A 22,287-nucleotide genomic window follows, 5' to 3' on the forward strand; every position below is an offset into this window, starting at 1 on the left:
ACCTCATTGTATGGGGAGTAAGGAAAGTCAGTGGCAGAGTGCTCTATTTCGAAATAAATGCTGCGTAGACGTGCCAAAAGATGAAATAAGCTATTTCCATTTAATTGACGTAGCTCAAGTTGCATAGCTTATTTTCAGTTTAGCCCTGCTGCGTATATGTGCCCTTACAGCCTTGCTCATCTACCTCAACCTTTCCACAGATGGGGAAGTTAGCAAAGGGTGATTAGTTACAAGTCCAAATCAGTTTTTGGCTTGTATGCTCAGATTTACCAGCAGGATGCCCAATTGACGGTCTCAATATGATTTCTGTTGCTAAATCAACAAATCATGTTGGAGTTTTGCTAAATAACTGATGGATGCTATTGTCCCATTGATTCGAGTGGTGCTGCACAGGAATGAACTTGCCCTATTGTGCATTGGATTGTTCATCTGTGATCTCTTCCAGATGGATTCTCAGTTGATATAAATTGACAATTCAAGCAGTTGGAGTAATGGTCATTAATACCAGCTGTGGTTTTGCCCCAACCCACCCAGAGATGAAAGTGCAGTGAATAAACTCATTCTGTGGCCTCTTGCATGTGAAAATAATAAATATTTTTAGCACTGTTGGCAGAAAATAGACTGCTTGTTTTTTCTGCCTAATTCAGGCCTTCTAGGGAACAACAGGGAAAGAGATTCACTAAATACAGATAACTGAATATTGCAGGGAAATCCATGGATAATGTTTCCTGTGGCTAGCTGGAGGATGATGCTATGGATCTTTAAGCTATTTTTTCTTTTTGATCATATGCACCTTGTAGATATGACTTTTTTTTTAATATTCGCAGGTCCTATCATATACTTCCTTCTGTGGTGGTCTGCCAGCTCCTGAATATTCTGATAATCCTTTGCGATACAAGTTCAGCTGGAGTCCACAGGGTGTTCTGTTGAATACCATTCAGGCTGCCACATATTTAAAGAATGGTGAGGTAAAGTAACTCTCAGACTTCCATTCAAACAAAAGCAGAGAAGATCGTGTTAACACCAAAGAACTGGGATTTGTTGACTGGTTATGCCATAATGCAACATCTTAGAGTAGTTAACAGTTCACAATCATGCTGGAAGAGCATAACAAGTGGGGTTCTGCAGGGATCTGTTTTGGGACTGGCTCTATTCAATATCTTCATCAGTGATTTAGATGATGAATAGAGAGTATGATGATTAAGTTTGCAGATGATGCCAAACTGGGAGTGGTTGCAAGTGCTTTGGAGGATAGGGTCATAATTCAAAATTATCTGGACAATCTAGATAAATGGCCTGAGGTAAATAGGATGAAGTGTAATAAGGGCAAATGCTAAGTACTCCACTTTGGCCTAGAAAACATGAGCTATGAGGGAAGACTGAAAGAACTGGACTTGCTTAGTTTAGGAAAGGGAAGACTGAGAAGGGGATATGATAGCAGTTTTCAAGTATCTAAAAGGGGAGAGAGAAAAATTGTTCTCCTAGGCCTCTGATAGGACAAGAAGCAAAGGCTTAAACTGCAGCAAGGGAGGTTTAGGTTGGACATTAGGAAACACTTCCTTATTGTCAGGGTGGTTAAATACTGGAATAAATTGCCTAGGGAGGTTGTGGAATCTCCACTACTGGAGATATTTAAGAACAGGTTGAATAGACATTGATCAAGGATGAGATGGTGTTTGGTCCTGCCGTGAGGGCAGGGACTGGACTTGATGATATCTCAAGATCCCTTCCAGTTCTAGTGTGTAATTTTTTTTAAACCACTGACAGATGCATAAACTGAGTTTAAGCATACAAGTAATAGGTGACAGTGTGACAATTACTTAACGTGACATGCCTTCTTGTTTCTACCAAGCTCTGATTAGCAGAGGTCTGAGGGCAGTGAGGAGGGATGGGCTTGTGATTAAAACACTAGATTAGGATGGAGATCAGGGGTCAGATCCCAATCCTGCCCTGTGTGTTTTATATCACTTGATCTCCTTGTGCCCATTTCCTATCTTTGTAAAACAGGGATGAAGAGGCTTTCTCCAATTTTTGTGTCTTTCATCTGTTTAGTTTGTGACTTCTTTGAGAGCAGGGGACTGCCTCTTACTCTGTTTGTACAGTGCCTAGAATAATCTCTGATCTCCTTTGGGCTGGGGGTGCCTGGATGGTCCCATATTACTTTTTAGCATTGGTATTAATAGCTAATGCTGTGTGGTGTTGAACTGGGGAGGGTCACCATCACATTGGGTATTACACAAAGCTTGTCTGCTCTTTTTATAGTAAAAGGCAAAAGTCCATATCAGGACACGGTCGAATTAAGATACACAACTTCAGCTATGTTAAAAGATGAAGTACCTTAACTCGACTTTTGGCGCTTTCCATGCTGCAGGAAGTCAAAGGGAGAACATTCTCCCTTTGATTTCCCTTACTGCTTGTGGAAGCAGGACTACTGGCATCGACCAGAGTGTCCCTATCAGTTTGAATTAGCGGCTCTAGAGAAGATCCACTAATTCAAACCCTAGAAGATAGACAGCAGCAGCGTTGATCTTCTCTGTCATGTAGATTTACTATTGGGGTAAATTAGGGCTAAATAACAGCACAGCACTGAGAGCCGGGACTAGTGGCTGTAAACAAACTTCATGAGACCACAGGAAACTTGGCCACATTCATGAGAAGTGAAAATCTGGCTAACTAAAATCATGCTGGACTAGAGAGGCTCAGCCTCTACTAGCTCAGTTAATATTTCTGTGATTATTTCTTAGACAGGAGAAAACTTAGCAAGATGCTGTGATTTTTTTTTTTTTTTTTTTTTTGTCCAAGGCCACTCGGCAATAGTGTCATTGCCAGATTTAAAAATCTGAGTGTCCAGCAAGTCTGTGCTTGTACTTCTGACTCACTTCACCTTGCTCAAATAAACTCCTGATGGGTGCATGAAGCGTCTAGCAATTCAGTCTATGTAAGCATCCTCAGGCCTCTTGGACGTCCAAAGAGGCTTTCTCGTGATGTTCAGTATTCCAGATACAGTAAACTTCCGATAATCCGGCACCTTTAGGACCCAGGGGGTGCCGGATTATCAGATATGCCGGACTATCAGAAGGGGGGGCTATGAGGAGTCTGGAGTGGGGTGGGAGGGTATGCCACCCCAGATCCCTAATAGGCCCCCTTTACAATAGTCAGGCTCTGCCCCAGGTGTCCCTGATTCAGCCGCTGCTGGTCAGTTTCAGCAGCAGCTGAATCGGGGATGTGTGCAATAGAGCAGCTGGGGTCCTGCCGGGTTGGTCCCGCAGCGCCGAGGGGCGGCGCTACAAGACCAACCCGGCAGCACCCCAGCTGCTCTTCCCCAGGCGTCTGGATTCAGCCTGCTGGTGAAACTGACGCTGCTGGTCAGTTTCAGCAGCGGCTGAATCCTGATGCCTGGGGCAAAGCAGCTGGGGTGCTGCCGGGTTGGTCCCGCAGCCCCGAGGGGCAGCGCTACCAGACCAACCCGGCAGCACTGTAGCTGCTCTGCTCCCAGCTTCCCCAATTCAGCTGCTGGTCAGTTTCAGTAGCAGCTGAATGGGGGAAGCCTGTCCGGCTTCCCCAGCACTTCCGGGTTCCTGATGGTGCTGGACCATCAGGAGTCCCGGAGCATTGGATGCCGGACTAATGGAGTTTTACTGTACTATGCAAAATGAAAGAGTTAGGGAGCATGAATTGTGAACTAGATTTTTTTGTGTATGGGAAATTAATTTGTCCAAATTTCATATGAAGTTCAAGGGGGGTAGATGGAGAAATGTTTCTTATTTCATTCTGTGCTGGTTCACCCATTGCTAGTTGAAGTTAGATCCTAAATGTTAAGGATTTGTTATAAGAGACTCCGCGGGTCTCTTAGTAAATGCAGAAATTTTCCTCCCTGCCATCCAAATACCTATTTCTCTTTGACTGTTCTGTGGGCTTTCCTCCACATTTGTTTTAAGCAACGCCTACAATGTGCGCCTATGGCATGGCTGCAGTCTTTGTGGCTACAGATGGCCTTTGAGAAGGAAACACCACCCCCTTGCTCAGAAGCCACAAAAGGAATTGGTATCAATGCAGCATAGCAGAACTGTGCTTCAGCTGCTTAAAGAACACACGGTTCAAGGTTTTCAATAGCACTGATAATAGAGCTAGTCATCCCGTTCTTTTATTCCTCCTTAACAATGTGTTCTTTGCATTTGCTTGCTTTTTAGTGGCAGCCGAAGATGATCATAGGTGTGGATTCTGTATCCAGTGCATATGATAGAATAATTACTGTCATCTTAAAACAAACCAATCTGTTCCCTCCCCACCCCCTAAAAACCTTACATTTTCAAAAGGCAAGCAAGTCTAGAGCCAGAATTTGTATATATGTTACTGAAAATCAGTGAAGTTACTCCAGATTCTCACCAGTGTGAGGTCAAAATTAGGTAGGGATGTTAAATCTCAGTTAATTGAACAGACTAGTAACCTCATGAATTCTTATCAGTTACTATAGTCCTGGGGGCAGGGCTGGCAGCCAGTGTGCTCCAGCCCCACTCCTGAGGAGCCCCCTGCCACTCCATGCTACTGCCTCTGTATCAGGCAGCAGTGCAGGGTGCCAAGCGGGAGCTGGTCCACGAGGGGAGCCAGTTTAAAAACCAGCACCCCTTGCAGACTGGCTGCCAAGCACCCCATGCTGCTGCCTCTGATACAGGGGTGGCAACAATCACTGTCTGGGGCAGGGTGTATGTGTCTGAGCTCCTGGACCCTGTGTGAGCTGAAACTGATCTGGGCTGCTTGCCTGCCTGGCTCCTAATACACTTTAAACACAGAGCCACAGCAGGGGTAGGTCCCAGACCCATCAGGAGCCAGGACTAAGCCAGGCTGTTGGCCAGCCTACTAAAAAATTTACTGGCGTAGCAGAGGGGGTAAAGGTGTGTAGTCATTAGCATTAACCTATATGCTTTTGCTTATTGGTTAAGCGACTACACTATTACATCACTAGAATTAGGTCCCTTCTTACTCTGCACAAAGCATAGCACTAACCTGCACTAGGCATTGAAAATAGAAATGTTCTTTTGAATTAGCAACCTAAAATATAGTGCACTTACCTGGCTATTGGTTGTTTTTTGTTTTGTTTGTTTTTTTACAATCCTTAGATTATTAATATTCCAGCTGGAGGAGCTTTGCTTGATTCTGTTGCTGTCATGGATTTTTTCCCAGGATTAAATTTGGAAGGTTTTCCCAACAGGGACAGTACAAAATATGCAGAACCCTATGATATTCAGTCAGCTCATACCTTAATAAGAGGCACCTTAAGGTATAAGGTAAGTTCCTAGATATTTACTAGGCTTTTTAAAAATTAAAATCTTTTTTCAAATTAGACAAGTTTTTAGTACTGTGAATTGAAGGGATGCTGTCAATCACATTTTTAATGGTAATAGCAGTTAAAGTTACAAGTAATACCTATGATTTCTATAGCCAAAAGACACCAACAAATGTTTTTGCTTTATTTTGTGAATATGACCACACTTAGCTGTGTCCAAAAAAGGAAAAATATTTCCCCCTGTTTCCCTACAGTATCCCTTAGAATACCTTCTACTTCTATGCTGTTTTCAGCTCTGATATTTCTGGAGGGAGAGATATGTGTTTGTACCCTTGGCATTCTGAGCTCACATCTGATGTTACCATCAATGCATGTACTGATGGTAAAACATGGGGGGGTGGGGAGGAAGGAGGGAGGTGTGAGTGAGATCAGAATCAGGATGTTTGTCTTTAATTGAGCTATTGGCCAGCTGAACAATTCTAAACTATAGTTTTAGTAACAAGGTTTCCTTTGGAAAGGTGCTAGTCAGCTGAGCCATTAGATATGTTGAACCACTGCTCCTCACTGTGGAAAGATTAGCTATTTCTTCTGCAGTTAAAGAGCATATTGAAAGGAGTGAGGCAATGGAGAAGGCAGTGAGGTTACCCTCCCTTTGGCATTATGTCTAACTGTTGCAGTCTCCCCACCTGCATATTAACCAGGGCTTTGTTTGTCCTTTGACTGCAGAGGGAAGTATGTCAGTATTCACCTGAGTATCAACTTACACACTACAGCATTTATAGCCACCTTTGTTTTATTTTAGGGATATTCGAAAGCTGTGCAAGGCTTTGTAAAATTAGGGTTAATAAACTCAGATCCGTATCCTTTGCTTAGCTCAACAGCACCACCTATCACCTGGGTAAGTCTATAGGACTTTATTTGGCTTTCTGATTTCCTTCATTCTGTTCATCTTTTTTTTTTTTCTTTATCAGGTTTGGTATTTGCTTTCCTTGGGAAGCCTGTGTTCTTCTGGCCATCTGTTGCTCATAATTCAGCTCCCAAAAGCCATAATTCATGCTTCGCATGCATTTTATTTCCTCAGAGCCAGGTTGTCCACATGAACACAGGAAAACTTTCATTCTGTATACCCTTGTGCCTATTTTTAATTTCCTCGATGGATATTTTCAGGTCCTACCCTCCTCTTTCTGCTGTCTCCCTTTCTACCAGTTTTGAAAATTATTCACTTGTTCCTAAGTTCAAATATTGCTTTTCTCCTAGGCATTTCTTCTGATATTTGTCTTCTGCAAAGTGCTACCGAAGTATCACGTTCTGCTGGTGTAAATCACTATAGCTCCGTTGAGGCCATACTGTAGTTAAGGGTCTACAGTGCATTTTTCCTTTGTTCAGGGCTGCCAGTGAATGCTACCAAGAAGGGTAGGGTCAGCTGGGGTGTGGGAGGTAAGACAGATACAGTTTGAGGCTTGATCTCTGAGAGCATGTCTACACTGCAGTTAGAAGGCTGGGGCTTGCCTGTGCCAGGTGACTGAGCTGTTTGAATGCAGTGTAGACATTTGGGCTTGGTCCGCAGCCTAGACTTTTTAGGACCATGTGAGGTGAGAGGGTCCTAGAGCTCAGGGTGTATCCCAAGCCAAAGTTTCCATGTTGCAATTAAACTGTCCTTTGTCTGAGTCCCATTGATTCAAGGCCAGCCACAGGCGGCTTATTGCAATATAAACACTCAAGAAGCTCAAATACCAGCCTGACTGAAAAAATTCTGTGTGTGTGTGTGTGTGTGTGTGTGTGTGTGTGTGTGTGTGTGTGTGTGTGTGTGTGTGTGTGTCCCCCCACAACTTCTGCATCTGGGACTTTAAGAAACACCAACGGTCATAGGAAAATAGGCATTTTATCCATGTCTATTGATGAGCGCACAGCTGTCCTCTCCTATGAGTCCTTAAGAATTTTTCATGATTTCATTTCTCTTGCACAGTCTCCCCAGTCACAGTGTAAGGCTTTCTGTACCTGCCAGATGACACTTGCTTTTTATATTCAATCCTGTTGTACAGCTTCCCCCTACTATAGTTTTGGAAGAATATGGAACAAGCAATAAGCAGCATCACTGCAAAATGGAACCGGTCCTTCAGATGCCCATAAAAGTTATGAGAGGGGATTTTGGGGTAAAAGTTTGAGGAAAGGACTAAAATCAGGGTTGTTGGACAGAATGGTGGCAGCCTGCCTTTTCCTTCCTTTTGTAAATGGAACTGTCTGACCTTTGGGTGCCTGATGCATCATTTTGGTCTTCTGATACCCTGTCCGCCAACAGGTGGCCTTGCTCACCTGGCCACTCTGTTTTCCTCCCTTCTTCAAAATGGGATTTCCCACAGCTCTCTGTCAACTGCGTTAAGATGCCCCACCGAAAGCGGCTCCTCTGACAGTTGGTCTGTGGTGTTTTGCCACTTGTTCAGCATAAAGCAATTCTGGCTTTGGCATTGCCCTCCCTGCTCTCTTTTGCTTGTACACGTTCCCGTGCTTCACTTCCATTGCTGAGGAAGGGGGCCTGGTCAAAAAGCAAGGGTGAGCTAGGTAGTGCAGAAAGGGTGCTGGTGTGAGAGACTGTCTAGGTGTGTGTCCACATGCCTAGCCTGTCTTCCCCTACCTCTGCCTGCTGTCTTGCAGCATGGAGGAGTAGGGGCAATTAGCTGTCACTGCACTTAAAAATGTTGGTCTACCCTTGCTTCCCTGGAATCACAGACCCTCCTCTCTTTTCTCCCTCCCACCCCAGAAATGTTCCTGTCTGCCATGAGCTGCACTTTTCAATGAGCTAGTTTCCTAAAATTTCATCCTGAGGGTATGAGACTAAGTCCCAGGCCTGCAGATGGTAACTTGTCATTTGCATTTTTTTTGTCACTAGAAAAAGCTGATGTGTAAGCTGGTTGGACTCCAACCTTCTGCCAAATTGGATGTTCTTAAAGAAGCAATCTATAGCAAACTGGGAAAGGATGACAGCCAGCTGGAAGCAGTGGAATGGTAGGAGACTCGGGTGACTTTTTTTTTTTTTTTTTTTTTTTTTTTTAAATAAGGGAGCCTTTCCAGAATCCAAGTACTTGGCCTCAGGTTTTTTAAAAAGTCTGTAACTTTGAAAACAACTAACACAGTTGACCCTCTGAGACTCATTATATTATAGTAATAAAGGCCTTAATCTGAGCTGTTAACATTTCCAATTTAATTTTGAACAGGTTTATTTTTTTAAAAGAAAAAAATAAAATTTAGTTTGTTTTTAAATCACTTTTTATCCACCCTGTTGTACTTTCAAGAACATAGAGACAGGTCAAAATTCCACATGATGTCCTATTGCTCCTCTCCCAAAATGGCACATTAAGGTCCTGGCCCACATGTTTGTGGACTGTAGAATGTCACTTTCAGAGAAAAGCAATGATCTCCTTCTGTCTTTCACCAGGTTAGGGCTGCTTGAAGATGAGCCGGTTCCTATAGCCGACTCCATTGTCAGCGCGCTGGCAATGCACATGGAGCTGAAGCTGACCTTTGGTACGTGGGCCTGCTTTAATTCACATTTTAACGGAGGTCTTGCCTATGTACGCTCAAGAAAATTAATCTGAATGAAGAAAAGTTGTGAATTTTAAGTGTATTTGTTAAATCACAGAAAACTCTTTGTGGATGCTCTTAGGCCTGGTCTTCACTAGGATATTGGATTGATTTAAAAAATCCACACCCCTTGAGTGAGGCAATTAAGCCAACCTAACCACTAGGGTACACAGTGCTAGGTTGGCAAGAGAAATCTCTAACCACCTACCAGCTACCACCTCTCATCTATGCCAAAGGGAGAACCCCTCCCTTCCACGTAGGTAGCACTTGAACTGAAGTGTTATAGCACTACAGCTGGGCTGCTGTAGTGTTTAAAATGGAGACATGCCTTTACTCAAAATTAAACTGAATTAAGGATACTTAATTCGCTAGGGCCTGGCCTACACTAAAGGAGATAGTTGACTTAAGATACGCAACTCCAGCTACCTTAATTATGTAGCTGGAGTCGACATATATTAAATTGTGTTTTCAAGCTGTCTGCATAACGGGAGGTTGATGGGAGCATTGCTCCCATTGCCTTCCCTTACTCCTTGTGAGGAGCAAGACTCCAGCACCTACGGAGGAGCCTTCTCAGTTCAAATACAGGGGTCTTCACTAGACCTGCTAATTTGAACCCCAGAAGATGGACTGCAGCAGTGTCGATCTTTCACTTAGTGTAGATGTGGCTTAAGTGAATTAAGCTAAACCAAAGTAAGGTCACTGTAATTCTGAATAAGAGCATCCACACAATAAACTCACTCCTTTAATTCAGATTAATTTTCCCAAGTGTCTCTATGTAGACAAGTCCTGAAACATGCTGTTTATTTCAATCTACTGAAGGAAGCAGAACGACAAGGAAGTGAGGTTGCTAATGAAGAGCATAAATCAATGTTGTATGATCCTCAATAACTTCTGTTCAGTCTTCTCTTCCTTGGATGGCACAGATGAGCAGTAAGGGAACCGAAATCATCTCAATGATTGACTTCTCCATGCTGCTGAGGTCGCATGCTGGGAAGAAATGCTGTGGGACTGCTACTCTGAGGGGATGGCCTTTAGCGTAGTGACTGGAGACAGGATTCCTTGTGGTATATGGCTGTCTCTTCCATGGTAGTCATGTAGGCCCCACTCCACAAAGACTTTAGCTTCCAATTTCAGGCTGAGATCCCCCAGGCCCCTGCTTGGCTGTTGTTTAATTTTGTAGATGCCTAAAATCGCAAGGTACCACATTTTAGCTGTGAAAGTCTCCTAGGTGCCTAAATTTCTGCTTCCTTTCTGTGGATGTTCTCATCTCCCCCTTCTGCCTTTTTCCTACCCTCCCCCCATGGCTGTGTCAGTGCTTGCCATTCATAGCACTTTATCCCAGACTCAGCATTGTTTGGTACGTGTTTCAAGCATGTCTGTTCTCAGTTTCCAACCCAGAGGGGTAGCTCCCCTGCCAGAACCTAGCAGAAATCAGGGAAAGGGACCCAAACTGCCCGAAGGGGGATGACAGAGAGGGGTTTAAAACCCCCATAGGGACAAAATACCCCAAATCCTGGTTCACCTGATGGAAGGGCACCTCTAGAAAATGTAAAGCCCTTCTATATTAGGGTATGTCTACACTACCACCCTAGTTCAAACTAGGGTGGTAATGTAGGCAACCAGAGTTGCAAATGAAGCCCGGGATTTGAATTTTCCGGGCTTCATTTGCATCTTGCCGGGCGCCGCCATTTTTAAATGTCTGCTAGTGCGGACTCCGTGCCGCACAGCTACACGAGGAGTAACGGTAGTTCGGAATAGGAAGCCTAGTCCGAACTACCTAGTCTGTGCTGCGTGTAGCCACACGGCACGGAGTCCGCACTAGCGGACATTTAAAAATGGCGGCGCCCGGCAAGATGCAAATGAAGCCCAGGAAATTCAAATCCCGGGCTTCATTTGCAACTCCGGTTGCCTACATTACCACCCTAGTTTGAACTAGGGTGGTAGTGTAGACATACCCTTAGTTCCTACTACTCAAGGCATGTTTCCCAAAAATATAACCCCTACCCCACAACAGAAGCAGATGTCCATTGATCAGTCTCAGATTTTTGCCAATTTTAGAGTTCAAATTTATTATGCATGGGTGCAGCTTAGTTTCTGGGCCACAGTGTTCTCCTTTGCAGGCTCATGCCCTGTTGTGTCAACTAAACTCGAAATGGTTCAAGGTTCAATTTTTTTGGTTGCAGCCGTTTCCCCCCCACTTATCCCTGAATAACTTCAATATTCAACCCCACTGCCAGGGGCAGGGAGTGCCATGTTCCATGTTCTAAATCCCAGATGACTGAGATCAGTTTGGTGGATCAGAACCATGGTTTGAGCCTGAGGTAAACAAACAAAAAACTGGAAGAATTTCAGAATGCCCCAGTTTGGCCAGCTAACCCTATCCAGCACCTCCATGAGGCACAGGAGTTTCAGAACAACCTGAGTAAGCATGAGGATTTTAAAGCACTTACACTAGGGGTATGTCTAGACTACATGCCTCTGTTGTTAGAGACATGTAAATTAGACTACCTGACATAGTCAGCGAATCCAGGATTTAAATATCCCCGGCTTCATTAAAATAAAAATGGCCACCGCGCTGTGCCGGCTCAGCTGATCGTCGGCACAGCACGCGAGTCAAGACGTGGATCAGTCGACAAGGGAAGCCTTTGTTGACCGCTCCCTTATGCTTCGTGAAATGTGGCAGCCATTGTTATTTTAATGAAGCACAGCAACAGGTCCAGAGAACCCCAAATCATGCAGGATCAAGCCCTGCATGAAGACTAATCACAGTATCCATTCGATGTCCGTTTTATGGACTGTTAGACAGACACAGGTGAAATAATCCAAAGTGTGAAAATTAATAATTTTGCCATAAGAAGATACATGTTTAGAACAAGAACTAACTACATCAGTGGGGCCTACAGCCACCGCGGGCCCTGCAGCAGGGTGGGTGGAGCTGCCTCCGTGTCCTCAGGAAGGGACGGGGTCGAGGGTGGAAGGGTCAGGGCCGAAGGCAGTTGGCCCTTAGTGCATGTAGACCTCAGCAACCGCCCCCCTACCCCCGCCCTCGGCTGCATGGAACAGTGCTCCAGCAATTCAAAGGGACTTGGGGCTCTAGCCACTGCCACAGCAGCAGCGGCAGTTGTCAGGAGCTCCTTTGAACCTCCGGACCTCGAGGCAATTGCCCCCTCAGTCTCCTGTTCCTTGTTGGCAAACTGGAGCTAAATTATGAAGAGGTGAGCTGCTCAGATGGCCATATTAGTGCAGAACCTTTGTGGGTCAATAGTCTACTTCTCCAAAAGTCTCCTGACTGGGCTTATGTAACCAAGTTCAGCGTGCCCTGGGTATCTTTGCCACTGATGTAACTAACTTTGGCTGCATCTACACAGCGGTATCCCGAAATAGCTATTCTGCGTCTAAGAGCAAGCCCGTTATATCGAAATATAACGGGCTCACAGTTTCGATATCCCTGTAAACCTGAGTGTGCAAGGCAAAAGGAACGTTTTGGAATAGCGTCTTATTTCGAAATAACGTCAAAATAAGCTACACAATTTACGCAGTATAAATTGCATAGCTAATTTTGAAGTAAGGGCGGTGTGCAGATGCATCCTTTGTTAACACAGCTGTTCAATTCATATCTTGGGACAGATTCTGATTTTGTGTGGTGATGTGACTAAAGAAAGTTTCCAATGAAATCTTAGTAAGTTCAGTAGGATCTATGCTCCAAATCTCCATAGTACAGAAATGTTATCTTTGTTCATCTTTTATATGAAGCTTTCCGGGTGAGACAGTTGCACCTAAACTAGTCACCTGTCAGTGCTATCAGAAAATAAAGAAGAATACACACACATTTCGTTTAGTAGCAGGCTAAATTGCTTACAATCTTCTCACTGTGTACAGTGCCTAGCACAATCTGTCCCTGCCTTACTGTAATACAAATAAGTAATTTAGGTTTGTCTGTCTCTATAGGTGCTGGAGAACGAGATATGGTCATTATGAGAAATGAAATAGGTATCAAGCACCCATCTGGCCATTTGGAAGATAAATTCATCAGTCTGGTTGTGTATGGGGATGACAAAGGATATTCTGCAATGGCTAAAACTGTTGGTTACCCCACAGCTATTGCTGCTAGAATGGTTCTAGAGGGTAAGTACCTATTCATCCTGCACTATGAATGTACATCTAGTCCAGCACTTTTAGGACCTGACCGGTGTTGAACCAGAGAATTTGCCAGATCACATAGCGGTCAATATGGTCTAGCAGGATTACCAACACTTCCACTGCTTACAGGGCTCTCAGAAGACGTTTAGGGTACGTCTACACTACAGAGAAGATTGCTGCTGCTGCTGTTGATCTTTCAAGGTTTGAATGATCGGGTCTAGTTAAGACCACTAATTTGAATTGAGAGGGGCACTCCGATCAATGCCAGTAGTGCTACTTCCACAAGGAGTAAGGGAAGTTGAAGGAGGAGTGTTCTCCCTTCGACTACCTGCAGCATAGACAGTGCCAAAAGCTGAGTTGCAGTAGCTTAACTTCAGCTACACAATTAATGTAGCTGAAGTTGCATATCTTAATTCAACTTTGTCCTGTAGTGTAGACATACCCTTAGGGGTAAATTAGGAATAAACAACAGCACTAAACAGCAAGAGCTAGAACTGCTGACCGTAAATAAGTTTATGGGACCATGAGAAACTTGACCATACCCATGATAAGTGGACGTCTCTTATTGGCTCCATTCAGAATGTGCACAGCAATACATAGTACAGGTTCCTTTTTCAGTATCTCTTGATATAAAGATTGACTTGGCTTTCCTCTCTGGGAAGCATCAATACTTAACAAGTTGATAAATCTTCATATGCAGGGCTCGACAAATAATACAATCTATTCGCCACGGGTGAGTATATTGTAACCTGGAAGAGCCGGGTTCAGGCGATCTGCGCACGCGCAGAACGATATACGCGTGCACAGATCGCTGGACAGTGCGGCTGGTGAGCGGGGCTTGCCATGGTTCGGGGAGCCCTGTTCATATGTACTGCAGCAAAAATTAGGTATGTGCCCAATGGTCTAAATATCATGTAATTTCATTTTTTGTATCTTTCAGGTGAAATTGATGTCAAAGGCATGGTAATTCCATTGACAAAGAATATCTACGCACCAATACTTGAACGCATTAGAGCAGAAGGCATTGTATATAGCACCCAAAGCATTATCAAACAATAACTGAAAACAGAACGAGCCCACTTTGGGGTGGTTTTCTTTTTTTTAAGTCTCTCATTTTGGCTTCCAATTTTATGTGCACTAATTTTGGACCCACTAATAAGTGTGCCTATAATCTGAGGCACAAATGATGCTCTTTTATAAACTATTTACCTGCCTCTTTGTGGACCCAATGAGTATTTTGATGTATTAATAGAATTGCTTTTTTCCCCCTTCAGAGCTGAGGGGGCTGTTTATCTTGGTCAAGGCCAATTAATTTATTAAACAAGTCATGTCATAAAGTGCCCAAAGCCTTTTGCCATTAGTATACCATGCAATGCATTATTATACAGAATAATGAATGATGTATTGGTAATTTTGCTAATAAAGAAGATGTCTAAGAAAACCATATATTTTGTTAAAACCTGACAATGTTAGTGGCAGAAGCATGGAACCTGTAGGGAAAAATCTTGTGACTAGGTCTGCAAAACGATTTGGAGCCATAACTGCCACTTTAGGTGCCTAAATCCAAAATTTAGATCCTCAGAGTCCCACACCTCCTGCCACCTAACTCTCTAGGGATGTGTCTACCCAGCAGAGCTTAACTTGAAATAAGCTAAACAAATTGAGCTATGTCAATTGCTTAGCTTATTTCGAAATTGAAATTGAGAGTGTCTACACAGCACGTATTTTGAAATCAAGCACTCTTCCTCTGACTTCCCTTACTACTCATACAATAAGGGTTACAGGAGTCGGAGTAAGAAGTCCTCCATCTTGACAGTATTTTGACATTATTTCGCAATAACTGCCTGCTATGTAGACACGGACTAAGTTGAAATAACACTAGTTATTTTGAAATAATGTTGCTGTGTAGAAGTACCCTCTGTGCCAAGAATTTCAAGGATTCTGTGGATGAAGTTTTCATGGTGCCTAGAAATGTGTCAGTGAGCATGCAAACAGCTGCCTTAGTCCAGGTGTCCAGTGCCTAGCTCATGGTTAAACTTCAGGCAAGATAATCCCTCCACATGTTTCACCTCCAGTGCCCAATATGGGAGCGGTTCTCAGAAGCACGTTCTCTTTAAACTAATGGATATTAGTTTATATTCAGTAGAACAGCTTCAACAGGATCAGGGGCATGCATAAGGATTGGTGGAGGAGGGGAAAGCAAGGACACAGGTGCCCCGATCCTTGATGGGGGCACAGAACTCCTTCAGCCCCAGTACCACTGTGGGGGTGAGAGCACAGGCCTGCTGGAGCCCAGGTGTGGAGGGGGAGAGGAAAAAGGTGAGCTCCTGGCAGAGCAGTTGGTGGGAGAAGGAGGGGGAAGAGAGAGGGAAAAGGGAGCTGCTGCTGGAATGGGCAGGGAAGGGAAGAGTTGAGGTCCTTTTGGTGGTGGGGAATGGAATCTGTGCATGCATGCCACCCCATCCCCAAAGGGTCAAAGTTAAATTTTTGCCCATACCCCTGAACTGAAGAGTGAGAGCAAACGTCATAGCTCAGTGGTTAAGCCACTCTCCTGGGAATAGGAAGACTAAAGTTTAAGGTCTTCCTACTCTTCTCAAGTGATGCTTTTCTTTCTTTTTGTTTTCCTTTTTTCCCTGCTTATAGCAAGAAAGAGCTCAGATCTCTATTACTTGAGGAAAGGGATCATGCCTGTGAATTCCAAGTGGAGAGAGGTACCTAGAGTTAGCCACCGAATTCCCTTTGAGTGGGAGGCTTTGAGCTTCATGCCCTCGTTATCATTTCCAATTGGCTAGCTTACATGACTCAGCAGTAGGCATGTTGGCTTTTGTGCATTCTCTCCCCAAGCGTTGTACAGGGAGGGTACGTCTAAACTACACTCCGCTGTCGGCAGAGGGATGTAAATTAGATGTATCAAAAGTGCAAATGAAGCCAGGATTTAAATATCCCGTGCTTCATTTGCATAATGGTATCCGCTGCTTTTTTTCCAAAATGGGGCTTTTTGAAAAAAAAACCTGATAGTTTAGATGGGACATTTTCGACACAAATGCTCCATTTCAAAAGATCCTGTACTCCTGAGTACAAGATCTTTCAAAATGGGTCATTTCTGTCAAAAATGCCCCGTCTAAGCTGCCGTGTTTTTGTGTTTTTTTTTTTTTTTTTTTTTTTTTTTTTTTAAAAGCCCCATTTTGGGGAAAAAAGCGGAGGCTGCCATTATGCAAATGAATTGTGGGATATTTAAAACCCAGATTCATTTGCACTTTCAATACGTCTAATTTACATCCCAGATATGACAGAGGAGTATAGTTTAGACACACCCGGAGTTATGTGCTCCTGCTTAGCTATGGGATACACTAGATAGCAGATGCTTAATATTTAAGTCTCCTTGTGGACCTAGTCATTATGAGCATATTAACATGATGGAAGTAATTCTGGTCTGTGTGTCAACCAGTAATTAGCTTTAAAATTGTTTTGGTCGAAGTCATTGACAAATGTATACCAGTCATTACCAGAAGCAGAACTAAACACTGAATTATGGATCTTGTTACCACAAAAATACTGATCATGTAAAATTAACATTTTTGTACTTCTCAGGCTAATATAAAAAGTCATAGTTTCAGAAACTCTCATTTGCTAGTGCATTAAATCATGCAAAATCTTGAAATGGGTGTCTTGCAGGCTTTAAATATAAGATCTTCATTTTCATATCTGCCAGGTCTGTGGCTCTTGGAAATCAGAATAAAATATACAAGTTAATTGAGAGGTGCTTAAAAAAAAATACCAAGCCCCATGTTTATAGTTTCTGAATGCAAGCTTATTATACATTAGTTTAATAACTATAGCATTTTTTCCAGTTAAAGGGCATGCAATGGAAATAAAAACTACTCTATACGTGAGGTAGCAAGGGCATTTCGGATGGAAATATAATGCTGTTAAAATGTCATTTGGAAAAGCTGCCAAGGATATTTTCACTGTTTTGAATTACTCTCTCCACTTTACATTATTGTGCTAAGCCAAGTTATTACAACCACAAATGACAAAGACTGTGGTGTGTAAAACCTCAAAATTATTATAGGCAGAGAATTATAAATCCAGAATGCATTAATGTTTTTATACTGGTTTGAGAGTGTCTCCTTCCTCTCTACATTGTCATAGAACACACTGTGAAAACATTCATCCAGTGTTAGTCAGTTAGGACTTCCAGGGTGCATCTACACTGAACCATAGCTGAAATAAGATACGCAATTTGCGAAGCTCAAATTGCATATCTTATTTCAATCTTATTTTGAAATAGCTTATTTCGTAATTTGGTGCTGTCTGCACAGTGCCAAATCTTTAAATAACCCACTATTCCAAAATGTCCCTTACTCCTTGTGGAATGAGATTTACAGGGATGTCAGAATAGCGAGCCCATTATATTTTGAAATAATGGGCTTGCTGTGAAGACATGGGATAGCTATTTCAGTTTACTTTGTTACCCTGAAATAGCATTTCAATGTATTTATAGCCTCACAGACTAGTGTCTTGGTTGTAAAGCTGTCCTTCTCTTTTGCAATCATCAATTTGGGAGTCTGCCTGCATTCCTCCTCAGTCCCCTGCTCCTCCTGTGCCTTCTCCTTAGTTCATTACATCAGAGCCCAGAGAGGTTTGGAAGTGAGGCAGCTTGTCCGATAGTAGGTATCAGCTGCAAGAATAGATGAAAATCACAATTAGGAGTAAAAAAACTATTTTCACGGGAGTTAGATGTTCTGAGTGTGATTTTTATTTAATGATATGGTGGTTGCCACGAAGCTGCTGATGGAAGGCGGTAGAGGAAGGAAGCAGAAAGTAAGGGATGGTAGAAAAAGTCCCAGGGTTAACCAGAGAGGGATTCAGTAGTGGAACTGCTTCCTGAGCCCCCAACTCTTGATTCTCTTAGTCTGCCATGTCTGTTTTGAAGATCAGGATAAAGAGGAGACAGCCTGACCCCGGTAAAGTCCTTTTCCATTGACTTCAATAGGACTGGTATTTCACACAAGCACTTTGTGTAGAACCCTCCACCTACTAAGCTGTGCATTTATTTATCCCATGACAAAGCAAGTGCACTAATAAAATTGGCTTTGATTTTTTTTAAATAAACTGATTTCAGAGCAGGAAGGGCACTCTGGTGTCTCCTTCAAGAACTACCTCTACCTCTGAAGGGATACTAGGGGTGTTAAATATTGGTTAGCTGAGTAACTGAGTAACCGCATGAATTCTTATCTGTTACTCAACTATTCTATAGTCCCCAGAGGTGGGGCTGGTAGTCAGTGCACTCCAGCCCCACTCTCGAGGAGCCCCCTGCTACTCCACGCTACTGCCTCTGTATCAGGCAGCAGTGCAGGGTGCCAGGCAGCAGCTGGTCCATGAGGGAAGCCAGTTTTAAAAAACAGCTCCCCTCACTGACTGGCTGCCTGTCACCCTGTGCTGCTGCCTCTGATACAAGGGTGGCAGCGGCCGCTGTCTGGGGGTGGGTGAGGTCTGTGCTCCTGAACTCGGCGTGAACCAGAATTGAGCCAGGCTGCTTGCCTGCCCAGCTCCTACTACACTTTAAATGCAGAGCTGCACCAGGAGTAGGTTCCAGACCAATTGCAAGCCAGGATTAAAACAGGCTGCTGGCCAGCCTGCTTCAAAATTTATTGCAGGGGTGGGGAGGGAAATGCATGTAGTCTATAGCATTAACCTATAAGCTTTTGCTTATTGGTTAATTGACAACACTATTACATCCCTAAGGGATATGAGAGAATGTAATACTATGTCCTAGCACCTGGGCTATATCTATTCTGCTAGGCTATTTTTGAAACCAAAAAGCGACTGAAACTTTCTTTCTGAAGACTATAGACTTGTCTTTAAAGTAGTAGAGAGCACTGACCATTGTATCAGCTGCTGCATGGTGCTTAAAGGGACAGCATCCTCGATTTAACAAATCCCTTTAGTAGTTTGTTTAAATTTTTAAATATACTTTTGAGGAGGGAATATAGCTTTTTGTTTGTTTGTTTGTTTGTTAAATGTGGGAACTTCTGATGTATAGAAAAATAACCCAACATGGATTTTCTACATGTGGAGATGTCATGGGCTTCTGCTGTGATGCCTTCTGTACACAATAAATATTTTTTGAAAGTGAGTTTATACTTGCTGCCTTCTTTTATGCAAAAATCAATGACAAAAGGGTAGTCGCTGCAGAAAAGAATCTCCATGAATACAGGTTGGTACCCAGAAGTTATTGCCAAAACAGGGCTAGGATTTCACCTTGGAGTCTTGTTTGAAGTCAATGGCACGACTCCCATTTGACTTTAGTGGAGCCAGGGTTCCCCCCAGGGCGTCAGTAGGACGCTGCATGGGTACAGGAGTCTGCCTATATGTAAACATTGTGAGACATCAAGGTCCTTCTCAAGATGCAGAATTACTCAACCACACAAACATTTAGAAATGCAGAACATGCACCGTTAGGTTGCACTTTCCACTGCACACCCCCTCCAATGAAAACTATTTTGTAGAGCTGGTAGTATGTTCTGGGAACTATCCCCTTTCCTTAACAATACTTCCCATTCCTCCCTCTTCCACTCCCCCCCCCCCCCCCACTTTCCAGAGCTGCTGTTAGTTTCACACTTCCATAAATGCTAACTGCTCGCTAAGATAGGGGAGTAGCAGCAGAGGGTAGATGCTGCCTCATTCTGATGACCTGATGCCTTCTCCCCATGTACTAAACTGTACTGCTATAGTTAGTTGTTCAGCCCTTTCTCCCTGCCCAGTGGCTGAAGTTACACTTAGGTAGCTTACTTTTGTGAAGGAAGGGGCAGGAGGATAAAGGATACAGCTGTGAAGCACCGTCAAACTGGTTCCACAGTAGAACTGTTTGGCTATGTCTACACTGGCTCATGGAATATCGCCGAGCCTCATTTGCAGAAAGCCCTCTTGCACAATGCAGTTATTCCTGAAAATAATCAGCATAGCGCCATTGTGCCATTGTGCAAGAGGGTTTTTCTTGTACAAGAAGGGGCAGTGTAGACAGCTCCTTCTGGCGCAAGAGCCTCTTCCGCAAAATGGCGGCTCATTAGATATGCAAATGAGGCTCAGCAATATTCCACACTTAGCCTCATTTGCATACTTCTGGTGCAAGATCGCGCCAGTGTAGACATAGCCTTTGGGTGCATCTACACTGCACCCATAGGTCAAAATAAGATACGCAATTTGAGCTACGCAAATTGCCTATCTAATTTCAAAATAGCTTATTTCAAAATGTGGTACATTTCTAAATAAAGTGCTATTCTGAAATGTCCCTTAACCCTTGTGGAACGAGGGATGCCAGAATAGTGCGCCTGTTAGCTCAAAATAGATTTCAAAATAACAGGTGTGTTTAAAGACGCAGAATAGCTATTTTGGGATACTTCTGGTATCTCGAAATAGCACTGCTGTCTAGATGTAACCTTCTAGTGTAACTTTTTATTTAAATATACAAAACCTGTGTAGAGTAACTCTTGCTGAGGGGTAAGGTAGCACAATTTTCCTGGGGGATTCCTTTCATGGGAGTGTAAAGAATGTAAAACTCAATGTCTTTAATTTCCCTTTTCTCCTTTAATTTTTTTACTGCTCCTCTTGACCTTCACTCGAACATTGATCCTGAGCTATCCGAGGGAGGGTTCTAACTGTGTGATTGCTCGGGAATCTCTTAGCATAGTGCTCATAGATACTGGAATCTGTCACTCTCTTCACCCCTGCTTCCTTCCCAGTCTGCATCTAGCTACACCCAGCACCTGGGTCATGTCCCCTCCCGTCTGGCTTTATGAGTTCCATGCTCTCCCCTCATACACTCCCCTAGCCACTTCTGTTCTCAACCACTGTTCTAGCTCCTTCTGTGTACCTCTCAAAATGCTATCCCTTCCCTTCTGCCCTTATTCACCAACTTTTCCTTTCTGGCTCTTGCCCCAGCCCTCCAACTCTGCACCTCTACTTGCCCAGTTTCCTCACTCTTCCATTCACACCTTCCTCAGGCCCCTCTGTTTTCCTTTGTTCCCCTGGCTCCTGCTCCCTACGTTCAAGCCCCCACTTTCCAGTCAGGCTGCTGCTATCATCACCCAGTTTGCTGGGGCTCTCGGTAGCTATAAAGTTGGGAGCACAGGAGAGAGCGTCTGTGCTGTCAGTTCCTGTGCCTGGAACCACGGCAGCCCTTCGCTGTGGGGAGATGCAGGAGCTGGGAATTCGTCTTCAGCCCCTGCAATAACATGCCAATGGAACCTTCTGAGCATTTAACTGTCAGATGCTAACAAGGCTTCTAAGCGTGTGAGCAATGTCCAGCACTAACTGTGGCCAAAATGGGGTGTATTTTGACGGGGATGGCTAAAGGCACATCCATACCATAACTCTGCCAGACATCAAGCCCTTGTGCTAAATCAGGGGTCTCAAACTCATGGCCTGCAGGCCAGCCATGACCCAAACTGTCCCGCATTCCGGCCTGTATGCACCTGCCAGTACATGAGGCCCTCTGGGCCAGGGGTGTAGGTCCATACCCTTCCCCCAAGCCCAGCCTCTGCTCTGCCCCTTCCCACCCCTGCCCCTGATTACATCCCTTTACTCAAGCCCTCTCCCAGAGAGACATGGCCTGAAAGATGGCAGTGGAGCCAAGCAGGCTGCTGCATTGCTCTGCTTCCCAGCAGCTCCCCCTGTCCGGGGCCCCGCAGGCTAACCTGAGTATGGGGGAATGGACTGTGCATAGGACTGTTGGGGTGGCGGCCATGGATCCCCAACGTGCAGGGCCCAGGGAAGCCACCCCAAACTCTTCTATGGGTGGGACGGCTTTGCACACGTCTCCCCTGGGCCACAGGAATGTGCTGGCAGTGAAGCAGAGCAAGTCACTAGATGCCTCTCTAGCCCCACTACACTGCTGGCAATGGCGGTGGGAGCCCCCGCTGGGTTCAATTGCCTAGGAATGGCAGATTGTGGAGTGCGGGGGGACTTGCAAGGGGATACTCCGACCAGCAAGTGAGGCTGGGAGATATGCAGGGGTGGGGGCTTGTAGTGGTAGGTAGGGTCAGGAGATGTGCAGGGGGAGGGGGAGAAATGTATGGAGCTCCCGCACCCCTTCCCTGGAGCCCTAAGATAAATTGAGTTTGGGCCTCCTGTGCTAAATCATGGCACTACTAGAATTCCTTAACAAAATGGGTAAAACACAAGCAAACCAACCTTCCTTGTCCTGCTCTTCCCTTCCCCCAGCCACCTTAGCTGCAGGAATGACTGGACTTTTTTAGCCAGTCTGCTTTGGGGAAGCATCC

General features: G+C 44.3%; 1 protein-coding gene across 2 annotated transcripts in view; it reads left to right on the top strand.

The window, feature by feature from the left end:
* Window positions 1-19,142, top strand: part of AASS (aminoadipate-semialdehyde synthase) — a 58,919-nt gene extending 39,777 nt beyond the window's left edge. For both annotated transcript variants that reach the window (XM_075928816.2, XM_006122575.5), the window contains 7 exons: window positions 828-968; window positions 5,118-5,285; window positions 6,087-6,182; window positions 8,172-8,287; window positions 8,718-8,806; window positions 12,812-12,988; window positions 13,944-19,142. In XM_075928816.2, coding sequence (XP_075784931.2) covers window positions 828-968; window positions 5,118-5,285; window positions 6,087-6,182; window positions 8,172-8,287; window positions 8,718-8,806; window positions 12,812-12,988; window positions 13,944-14,062 — 906 coding nt within the window. In that variant the 3' untranslated portion in view covers window positions 14,063-19,142. The remainder of the gene's footprint in view (window positions 1-827; window positions 969-5,117; window positions 5,286-6,086; window positions 6,183-8,171; window positions 8,288-8,717; window positions 8,807-12,811; window positions 12,989-13,943) is intronic.
* Window positions 19,143-22,287: the final 3,145 nt, after the last annotated feature.

This window comes from Pelodiscus sinensis, chromosome 1 (genome assembly GCF_052426305.1).
Source record: "Pelodiscus sinensis isolate ZL-2025 chromosome 1, ASM5242630v1, whole genome shotgun sequence".
Classification (NCBI taxonomy): domain Eukaryota; kingdom Metazoa; phylum Chordata; order Testudines; family Trionychidae; genus Pelodiscus; species Pelodiscus sinensis.